Source organism: Somniosus microcephalus, chromosome 30 (genome assembly GCF_052327205.1).
Source record: "Somniosus microcephalus isolate GS21.2 chromosome 30, FLI_Smic_1.0, whole genome shotgun sequence".
Taxonomy (NCBI): Eukaryota; Metazoa; Chordata; class Chondrichthyes; order Squaliformes; family Somniosidae; genus Somniosus; species Somniosus microcephalus.
The window spans coordinates 7,914,926-7,926,139 of record NC_141016.1 but is presented as its reverse complement, the minus strand read 5'-3'; the positions used below and the strand labels follow the sequence as shown (position 1 = coordinate 7,926,139).

The 11,214-nt window shown below is 48.5% G+C and overlaps 1 protein-coding gene across 1 annotated transcript in view; it reads right to left on the bottom strand.

The window, feature by feature from the left end:
* Nucleotides 1-3,378: 3,378 nt before the first annotated feature.
* Nucleotides 3,379-11,214, bottom strand: part of LOC147097903 (rho GTPase-activating protein 25-like) — a 67,039-nt gene continuing 59,203 nt past the window's right edge. The window contains exons 8-11 of the mRNA XM_085970958.1: nt 9,551-9,672; nt 8,289-8,473; nt 6,613-7,214; nt 3,379-3,673 (exon numbers count right to left, since the gene is read on the bottom strand). Coding sequence (XP_085827084.1) covers nt 3,472-3,673; nt 6,613-7,214; nt 8,289-8,473; nt 9,551-9,672 — 1,111 coding nt within the window. The 3' untranslated portion in view covers nt 3,379-3,471. The remainder of the gene's footprint in view (nt 3,674-6,612; nt 7,215-8,288; nt 8,474-9,550; nt 9,673-11,214) is intronic.

Here is an 11,214-nt window from a genome sequence, read left to right as displayed (position 1 = left end):
ACAGAAAGAGAAAAATAGATTCATGTCTCAGGTCAGGTTGGGTTGAGGAAGCTGTACTTTGCTCCCGTAGTTTGGGGTCTTTAGTACCATTCTTTGCCTCTCACACTGCCTGGGGATGAGGGGATGGACATATGAGGAGAGGTTGAGTAGATTGGGACTCTACTCATTGGAGTTCAGAAGAATGAGAGGCGATCTTATTGAAACATATAAGATTGTGAAGGGGTTGGATCGGGTGGATGCGGGGAGGATGTTCCCGATGATGGGTGAAACTAGAACTAGGGGGCATAGTCTTAGAATAAGGGGCTGCTCTTTCAAAACTGAGATGAGGAGGAACTACTTCACTCAGAGGGTGGTAGGTCCATGGAATATGCTGCCCCAAAAAGCTGTAGAAGCTACATCATTACATAAATTTAAAACAGAAATAGACAGTTTCCTAGAAGTAAAGGGAATTAAGGGTTACGGGGAGCGGGCAGGAATTTGGACATGAGTCTAGGTTCGGATCGGTCATGGCCCTGTGGGTAGCGGAGCGGGCCCAGGGGCCGTGTAGCCTGATCCTGCTCCTATTTCGTGTGTCTAATTCTGTTAGATTCAGGAGATGGTTCTGTGATAGTAGATTGGCGGTTAGGATCAGATCAGCCATGATCTTATTGAATGGCGGAGCAGGCTCGAGGGGCCGATTGGCCTACTCCTGCTCCTATTTCTTATGTTCTTATGTTCTTATTCACCCAACAGTATCCTGTAGGGAAATATGGGTTTAAAAGGTATTTGGAGAAACCGGTCCGAAAGAATATAAAAATTACAACTTGCATGTAACAGCGGGTTCAGCTTAAATTCAGCTCAGTGGGTAGCATTCTTGCCTCTGAGTCAGAAGGTTGTGGGTTCAAGTCCCACTCCATGAGACTTAAGCACACAATCTAGGCTGACACTCCACGTGCAGTACTGAGGGAGGTGCCGTATCTCGGTATGAGATGTTAAACCGAAGCCCCCGTCTGCTCCACGGCACTATTTCGAAGAAGAGCAGGGGGAGTTATCCCCAGTATTCTAGCCAATATTTATCCCTCAATCAACATCACTAAAAAAAAACAGTTGATCTGGTCATTATCACATTGCTGTTTGTGGGAGCTTGCTGTTCTGAAAATTAGCTGCTGCGTTTCCTACATTACAACAGTGACTACACTTCAAAAGTACTTAATTGGCTGTAAAGTGCTTTGAGATGTCCGGTGGTCGTGAAAGGCGCTATATAAATGCAAGTCTTTCCTTTCTTAACTGCTCCAGTTGATAAAAGGCTCCCCCAGTCTAACCAGTATGTTGTTTAATGCCTTTGCCCAATCCACAACCACTTGGATTAGTTTATAGGCTTTTTCTGTCTGACGAGTATTTCCGATACCCCCCCTTCTCCCACCTCAGCACCAATGCCAACTGGGGACCAGCTCATGCCATGCAGGGGCACTAGATCGCAGCAGCCAAGGAGCGCTAGTATTACTTGCACTAAGGGTCTTGGCAAAGTGTTTTGTTTGAAGGTACAGAATGCGTATTTATGGTAATCAGATTTATTAAAGCTGCCGTAGGAACATAGGACTCGCTAGGTTTATAAAAAGGACCGAGCTCCATCTAGTTCGCCTCCTACCCTCCTGGTAGTCGCGTGTTACGACGATAATGGAGCTGGTGATGAATCATGGCAATCGATCTCCATCAATTAGTCTACAACAGACCCAGAAATGACATGAGAAAACCCCCAGTAGTGGAGAGCTTTGGGGACCATAGGACCAGAGTCATGTTTATTCTCATAAGCACGCTCCACTTACAACAACAGCAACAACTACAACTTGCATTTATATAGCGCCTTTAACGTAGTAAAACGTCCCAAGGAGCTTCACAGGAGTGATTATCAAACAAAATTTGACACCGAGCCACATAAGGAGAAATTAGGGCAGGTGACCAAAAGCTTGGTCGAAGAGGTAGATTTTATGGAGCGTCTTAAAAGTGGAGAGAGAGGTGGAGAGGTTTAGGAAGGGAATTCCAGAGCTTAGGGCCCAGGCAGCTGAAGGCACGGCCGCCAATGGTGGAGCGATTAAAATCGGGGATGCGCAAGAGGGCAGAATTAGAGGAGCGCAGATATCTCGGTGGGGTTGTGGGGCTGAAGGAGATTACAGACATAGGGACAGGTGAGGCCGTGGAGGGATTTGAAAACAAAGATGAGGATTTTAAAATCAAGGCATTGCTTAACTGGGAGCCAATGTAGGTCAGCGAGCACAGGGGTTATGGGCGAACGGGACTTGATGCGAGTTAGGACACGGGCAGCCGAGTTTTGGATGACCTCAAGCTTACGGAGGGTAGAAACGTGGGAGGCCAGCCAGAAGTGCATTGGAATAGTCATGCCATTACCACATGGCATGTCTCAAATTACTGCTACACTTAACACGTCATGTCTCACGTTACTATTACTACTGATCTTTCAAGCATGACTAGTAAACCAGTCAACCACACTGCACAGGAGATGATTGGCACTGGTGCAAAACGCAAATCACTTCCATTGCATTATAGCAGCGTCAGTGTTCTCGCTCAGGCCAACATCCCCAGCATCGAAGCTTTGACCGCGCTCGATCAGCTCCGATGGACGAGTCACATTGTCCGCATGCCCGATGCAAGACTCCCAAAACAAGCACTCTACTCAGAGCTCCGGCACGGCAAGAGAGCCCCAGGTGGGCAGAGGAAATGCTTCAAGGACACCCTCAAAGCCTCCTTGGAAAAAGTGCAACATCCCCACGGATACCTGGGAATCCCTGGCCCAAGACTGCACAAAGTGGAGGAGAAGCATCCGGGAAGGCGCCGAACACCTCGAGCCTCTTCGCCGGGAGCAAGCGGAAGCCAAGTGCAAGGAGCGCACGTCAACCCAAGCACCCCACCCACCTGCCCCCTCAACCACCATCTGCCCCACCTGTGACAGAGACTGTAGGTCCCGCATTGGACTCATCAGTCACCTGCGAACTCATTTTTAATGTAAAAGCAAGTCATCCTCGGTTCCGAGGGACTGCCTAAGAAAGAAGAAAGAAGCAGCTAACAGTAGCTCCTCCCTCACTAACACGAACCCAGCTCTCAGACACCAGCTCCTCCAATGTAGCAGGCACACAACTTCAGCCAACACACTGACACACACACTCTGTCCATGCAAAAACTGTAAGGCACTTGAACCATAGCAAATGGCAAAATCCATTGTTATACGCCAGCCAACCATGTACTGATTGAACGCGACCCTCCCGCCGTCCGTCCGTGCGGGCGGGCAAAGGGATACTGCAGAGTTTCTGCTGTCCTTCCTCCCCCTCCGTTAACTCGGCGTAGAATGTCTCCAACATTGTGATAAACTGGCGGAAGGAAAAGTAAAAGTGGAAGATTTTTATTTCCTTGCTTGTAAACAGTCAGCTCGGCCCCACCAAAGGGGCTCCCCTCCGTCGCAAGGACCTTTGGGGAGATTTAAGCCGAGGCTTCATTTCTTGTCTGAAAGAAGTCCTTCAGCTCCTTCTCCAGGACCTGGTTGCGTTTCTCGGCATCCTCCTGTGCGCGCATGGTGTTGCGCAGCCTGATTTCCAACGCTTCGTATTGCTTCTTGTCTTGCTCCATCTGCTGGTTGAGCCGCACCACCTTGGCCCAAACTTCGTAATTCTCCTTCTCAAGGCTGCAAACAAAAGCAGATCGATTGAGTCAGCGCCAAACATCGGGGAAGATTAGCGCGCAAGTCGCAGGAACTAGGAACGCAGACACACCTCGATCGGGCCCCGGTTTTTAACTCCAGGTGGATTCCCCACTCAGGCCCCAAGTTAAAATTACAGTCGGGTCTCGATGATGTCATCGGGGCCGCAACGCGCCTATGTAAAGAAGGACCCCGTTGGCTCCGGGCGCCTGTCCTCGCCGCCTACTCAGGAGAAGCAGGTTAAAATTGCAGATGTTGCGATCATGGCGGCTTTCGGACAGACAAGAGTCCAGGGCGATTTTAACCCCCCGCCCGCCAGGTTTCTGCTGAGCGGGTAGGGTTAAAATCACAGAGTGTGCCATCTAACAGGAACCATATCAGATGCAAAGTCTGTCAACTGTCATGACCTGTAATATGGCTGATACTTTATAATTTCTTCCAATCTTCACCAGTAAGTTGCAACCTCAACAACAACAACAACAACTTGTATTTGTATAGCGCCTTTAACATAGTAAAACATCCCAAGGCGCTGCACAGGAGTATTATAAGACAAAAAAAATTGACACTGATCCACATAAGGAGAAATTAGGGCAGGCGACCAAAAGCTTGGTCAAAGAGGTAGGTTTTAAGGAGCGTCTTAAAGGAGGAAAGAGAGGTAGCGAGGCGGAGAGGTTTAGGCAGGGAATTCCAGAGCTTAGGACCTAGGCAACAGAAGGCACGGCCACCAAAGGTCATTCAAACCGGTGGAACAATTGCAAAGATCAGTATTGAGACACTCTCTCATGGGGAGAAGGAATCATCTCGTGGATGATTGCTCGTTGCTGTCAAGCACCTCTTGGCAGCTGGTTACAGAGTGGTGCTGGCACACATCTGGGAGTAAATCGCTCTCCCCCAGGAGTGGTGCAGACTGTCAGCTGTGGCTCAGTGGGCAGCACTCTCGCCTCGGAGTCAGAAGGTTGTGGGTTCAAGTCCCCACTCCAGAGACTTGAACACAAAAATCCAGACTGACACTCCAGTGCAGTGCTGAGGGAGTGCTGCACTGTTGGAGGTGCCGTCTTTTGGATGAGATGTTAAACCGAGGTCCCGTCTGCTCTGTCAGGTGGACGTAAAGAATCCCATGGCACTATTTCGAAGAAGAGCAGGGCAGTTAACCCCGGAGTCCTGGAATATTTATCCCGCAATCAACATCACTTAAACAGATTATCTGGTCATTATCACATTGCTGTTTGTGGGAGCTTGCTGTGTGCAAATTGGCTGCCGTGTTTCCCACATTACAACAGTGACTACACTTCAAAAGTACTTCATTGGCTGAAAAGCACTTTGGGACATCCTGAGGTTGTGAAAGGCGCTATAGAAATGCAAGACTTTCGATTCACTAAAATGAATGGTTCTGGACATTTGATATTCACTCACCCATCACAGCTCAGACTTACTCGTTCACAGGAAGCTCTTGTCAAGTGAATAATTTGCTTTGGCAATTACACTCCATAAGAGTGCACTTAAGCTTGATATTTTTAATCGTCTTAGCTTTTTTTCCAATTTCTCTCCCACACTACTGCACTTGCAGCCAAGAGGTCAGGAAAGAAAGGATGAACTTGGCCACCGGCAGGTCCAGTCTGAGACTGGAGCTTGAGGTGGACGACAGCCATCCAAACAAGCCCCTGCCTTTGAAATAAAAACAGAAGATGCTGGAAATACTCAGCAGGTCCGGCAGCCTTGTCTTGAAGCCGTGTCTCGCAGGCTCGCACTGCCTGCCTCATTCCCTGTTCCTAACTCCTGCCTTTGATATTCTTTCGCACCCTCGAGGGATGTTCCTTGACCCCTATGGCATGGACTTTGTGAAAAGAACCTTTTAACACTAAGGTTCACTTTTAGTTCCAATCAGTCCTGCTGCCAGGGTTCCCACCTGTCCGATTATTTTTTTTCCATGGGATTTCTGGACTTTTCTAAAAGCTAAACTGGAAACAGTGGACTATTATTTGAAAAGCCAGACTTCTGTTGGTTGCTTGTGTGATTATGAAGGCATCTATTATTGAGGTTATTGAAGTTTCTGTTCCATTTCCAGCAGCAATTTCCATTACTCCCTCCCTAACAGCACTGTGGGAGCCCCTTCACTACACGGACTGCAGCGGTTCAAGAAGGCGGCTCACCACCACCTTCTCGAGGGCAGTTAGGAATGGGCAATAAACGCTGGCCTTGCCAACGACGCCCACATCCCGAGAATTTTTTTTTTTTAAAACACAGCCAAACAAACGTGGAAATTGAAGCCATGTCTCACAGGCTTGCACTGCCTGCCTCGTTCCTTGTTCCTATCTCGCTTCCTGTCCCCCATCCCTTCCTCTGTTGCTGACCTGACACGGGTGCTAACCTGCCAAAGTACCGCAAACCAGCTGAGAACCCCGAAGGCTCAAAAAAGCCGTCCTGTTTTTTTATTATTCGTTCACAGGATGTGGGCATGGCTGGCAAGGCCAGCATTTATTGCCCATCCCTAATTGCCCCTTGAGAAGGTGGTGGTGAGCCGCCTTCTTGAACCGCTGCAGTCCGTGTGGTGAAGGTGCTCCCACAGTGCCGTTAGGTTTCTTTGTAGCGGATTGCTACAACCAAATAGGTTGCTCGACCATTAATAGGCAGTTACGAGTCAACCACATCACTGTGGGTCTGCAGACACATACAGGCTAGACCAGGTAAGGACGGCAGATTTCCTTCCCTAAAGGACATTAGTGAACCAGATGGGTTTTTACGACAATCCAGTAGTTTCATGGTCACCATTACTGATACTAGCTTTTTCTTCCAGATTTATTTAATTAACGGACTTTTAAATTCCCCAGCTGCCGTGGTGGGATTTGAACTCGTGTCTCCGGATCATTAGTCCAGGCCTCTGGATTCACTCGTCCAGTAATACCACCTGTTTTACAGACACTTACCTTTCAATTCTCTCCTCGTAGCTGTGCTTCTGGCTGTTCAGCTCCTGCCTCAGCTCCAGGAGCTGGCTCCTAATCTGCTCCATGCTAATTTCTCCCCGCCCAGCCTCTGTTTCTTCTACTTTGCTTTCCACCTTCGGTTGCTCCTGTTGGGTCTTTGCTGAGAGGCTTTGGCTTGCCTGGAGCAAGGAGTTGCCTGAGCTTCCCGTTTGACCGCTGCCCGCATCCACAGTGGGCGATGCACCGAGATCTGCAGACCACCCCGAGCCGAGAGAGTCCTTATCCTGAGAAGAAGTCGGTGTCGGGACGTTATCGTAAGTGGAGACCCGCTGGTCGGCAGACGGGGCATTCTGAATGTTCTGGGATTGAGTCCTTCTGTGCCGCTCAAAGAAGATTTCCTTGCAGCTCCTAACCTGGGAACTCTTTGGTACCTTCCAGAATTCAGTATCAGAATCGTCTGCCTGCACACTGTTGGACAGCTCGCCAACTGAACTCAAGGTGCATTTCCTGGCTGGGAGTGTTTGAGTCCTTTTCCTGGGGCTCTCATTCCAGCTATCCAATTCGCTCTCTGATGTGATGTTGCCATTCCCATCAATTTGGCAGGGCTAGAGATAAAGAAAATATTGTAAATATTCTTAATATTTTGTGGCAAAAACAGGAAGGCAGATTATTATCTGAACGGCAATAGATTGGGAGAAGGGGAAGTGCAACGAGACCTGGGTGTCCTTGTGCACCAGTCGCTGAAGGTAAGCATGCAGGTGCAGCAGGTGGTGAAGAAGGCAAATGGTATGTTGGCCTTCGTAGCGAGAGGGTTTGAGTACAAGAACAAGGATGTCTTGCTGCAGTTGTACAGGGCCTTGGTGAGACCACACCTTGAGTATTGTGTGCAGTTTTGGTCGCCTTATCTGAGGAAGGATGTTCTTGCCATGGAGGGAGTGCAGCGAAGATTCACCAGACTGATACCTGGGATGACAGGAATGACGTATGAGGAGAGATTGGGTCGATTGGGCTTGTACTCGCTGGAGTTTAGAAGAATGAGAGGGGATCTCATTGAAACTTATAAAATTCTAACAGGACTAGACAGACTAGATGCAGGAAGGATGTTCCCGATGGCCGGGGAGTCCAGAACCAGGGATCACAGTCTAAGGATAAGGGGTAAGCCATTTAGGACAGAGATAAGGAGGAATTTCTTCACCCAGAGAGTGGTGAACCTGTGGAATTCTCTACCACAGAAGGCAGTAGAGGCCAATTCATTAAATATATTCAAGCAGGAGTTGGATATATTTCTTAAGGCTAAAGGGATCAAGGGGTATGGGGAGAAAGCAGGGACCGGGTACTGAATTTGGATGATCAGCCATGATCTCATTGAATGGCGGAGCAGGCTCGAGGGGCCGAATGGCCTACTCCTGCTCCTATCTTCTATGTTTCTATGTTTCTCCGCCTCTCTTTCCTCATTTAAGACACTCCGTAAAACCTACCTCTTTGACCAAGCTTTTAGCCACCTCTCTTAACGGCTCCTTCTTTGGCTCAGTCTCAAATTTATTCTGATTGCGCTCCTGTGAAGTGGCTTGGGGCGTTTGACTAGGTTGAAGGTGCTAAGTAAATGCAAGTTGGGGTTGACTAAGAGCAAGGTGAGCTAGCAATTGTGTCAGACTTGGCTTAGTGTTCACCGATCCTACCCTGTACGTTCGGGTTGCTGTTCCTGTCACAATCTCTGCAGCACCCCATCCAACCATACTTCGTTGTACGGAGGCTTTCTTGCTCTCTGACTTTGAAGGGGAAGGAGGTTTATCCTTGTGTTTCGGAAACAGTTCATCGTGGCCGCTGATCAGCACAGTCATCAGCTTCTGAACCTGTGGTGCCCCTGTCTCAAAAAAAGGAAGATAGAAGATTGGGTTACTTTTCTGTTGGCCGGAGAAAAGTCTGAAGTTCAACATAGTGCCAACAAACTCCTTTTACTTCAAGCCTGTCAGAAGCCAAACAGAATCCACGGGTTAAAATGAGTTGCAGGATAAAGCAAATCTAATGACACGATGGCAAGAATGCTGGGCCTGCGGAAACGGCAAGGCGCGCTTTAAAGAAAGAAAAAAGAAAGACTTGCATTTCTATAGCGCCTTTCATGACCACCGGGTGTTCCAAAGCGCTTTACAGCCAATGAAGTGTTTTTTTGAAGTGTGGTCACTGTTGTAATGTGGGAAACGCGGCAGCCAATTTGCGCACAGCAAGCTCCCACAAACAGCAATGCGATAATGACCAGATCATCTGTTTTTAGTGATGTTGATTGAGGGATAAATATTGGCCCCAGGACACCCGGGGAGAGCTCCCCTGCTCTTCAGCATCACAACAATCACTGCTCCTTAAAGCAGTTCATCACATGTGAAGGGCATTGGGCCATTTCTGAGATGTGAAGTGGCCCTTTGGTCAGACGAAGCTTTGTTATCTCTTCCTGTGAGATGTTCATCTTCTCACCTTCCTCTCTCTTAGATGTGACCTGCCACACACCTGCCCTGGTCAAGAGGGAAAGGCAAGGGATCTGTTCCCAGGTGGCTATTGATGCCACTCTAACCAGCTATTGGAATGTGCACGGCATGGTATAAGGGGGTGACGCTGCCTTAACATAGAAGATAGGAGCAGGAGTAGGCCATTCGGCCCCTCGAGCCTGCTCCGCCATTCAATGCCTTTGATATCCCGACTTCCCCTCTCTCTCTGTGGGGACGTGCTTGACCTCCCTTTAGACATTTCACGAAGAAGGCACAGCTGAGATCAGGATGTGGGCAGGCAGTTGCCCACCTCCTGTCCCTCTGTGGTGCCATGTGTTAGAGCTCCAGCGCTGTGCCCCACCACGCCGCCCCAGCAAGAGCTGCTTTGAACCATTGTCATGGACCAGCTCAAGCCATTGAATTCAATGGTGGCTGAAGAATTGCTCCAGACTCTGACTCGCCTCTCATGATGGCCACGGGATCTTCGATTTTGGGTCTGAGGAGATTCACCCCGATGACCGTTGCCAGGTTGTCCACGCTCATTTTATTGATGCTGGAGTGTAGCTGGACCTCGTGGAGAAACCTGTCAGAGGAACAGAGAAGAAACATTCACTTTGCACGTTCTCGTAGGTTTGGAGCCAATCGCAAAAGCCATTTTGTTAGAGAAGAACAACATCAGGGCCAAACATGTACTGTCATAGAATCATAGAATAGCACAGCACAGAAAGAGGCCATTCGGCCTATCGAGTCTGCGCCGGCTCTTTCGAAGAGCAATCCAGTTAGTCCCACTCCCCCGCTCTTTCACCACATCCCTGCAATTTTTTCTCCTTCAACTATGTATCCAATTCCCTTTTGAAGGCTACTATTGAATCTGTGTCCACCGCCCTATCAGGCAGCGCATTCCAAATCCTAACCACTCGCTGCGTAAAAAAGTTTTTCCTCCTGTCGCCTCTGGTTCTTTTGCCAATCACCTTAAATCTGTGCCCTCTGGTTATCGACCCTTCAGCCATTGGAAACAGTTTCTCTTTATTTACTCTGTCTAAACCCTGTCATCTCCATTACAGATTTACCACGTCCCACAGACATACATAATCATTAGAGGAATCGGTAATCCTTCCCATTTTAAATTGAAACTTGCATCCAGTTTATGTAATTGGTTATCTAACAAGTGGTACATGCCGAGGATACCATGGGAAATACTATCCCGAGACCCAGGACCAGATCAGCCCGTTCCTGGCATGAAGTCACATCATGTCCTCTGAATGTTTTATCCATGCCTGCTTGGTCCGGCCAAGTGCTCTCACAGAACAAGGAGATATTGATTCTATACTGTGATCAGTTAAGTCCATCACTTTGCCCAATCTTTCAGGTTCATATCCAGAACCTTTACCAATCAGTTCCATCTCTTGCTGCCAGACCCTTCCATATCCTTCTATTCCCAGCCCCATGTTCCTCCATTCCTAATCCCACATTCCTCTATTCCCAACCCCATGCCTCTCTATTCCCAATCACACATCCATCTATTCCCAGTTCCAGATTCTTCCATTCCCAATCCTGTCATCTATTCCCAATTCCACATCCCTCATGCTAGATTGAGAAATGCTGATGTACAGAGGGTCCTGGGTGTCCTTGTACCCCAGTCACTGAAAGCAAACATGCAGGTGCAGCAAGCAGTTAGGAAGGCAAATGGTATGTTGGCCTTCATTGCAAGAGGATTTGAGTACAGGAGCAAGGATGTCTTACTACAGTTGTACAGGGGCTTGGTGAGACCACACCTGGAGTACTGTGTGCAGTTTTGGTCTCCTTACCCAAGAAAGGATATACTTGCCATAGAGAGAGTGCAGCGAAGGTTCACCAGACTGATTCCTGGGATGGCAGGACTGTCGTATGAGGAGAGGCTGGGTCGACTAGGCCTGTATTCACTAGAGTTTAGAAGAATGAGAGGGGATCTCGTTGAAATGTATAAAATTCTGACATGGCTAGACAGACTGGATGCAGGGAGGATGTTTCCCCTGGCTGGGGGGTCTAGAACAAGGGGTCACAGTCTCAGGATACAGGTAGAACATTTAGGACTGAGATGAGGGGAAATTTCTTCACTCAGAGGGTGGTGAACCTGTGGAATTCT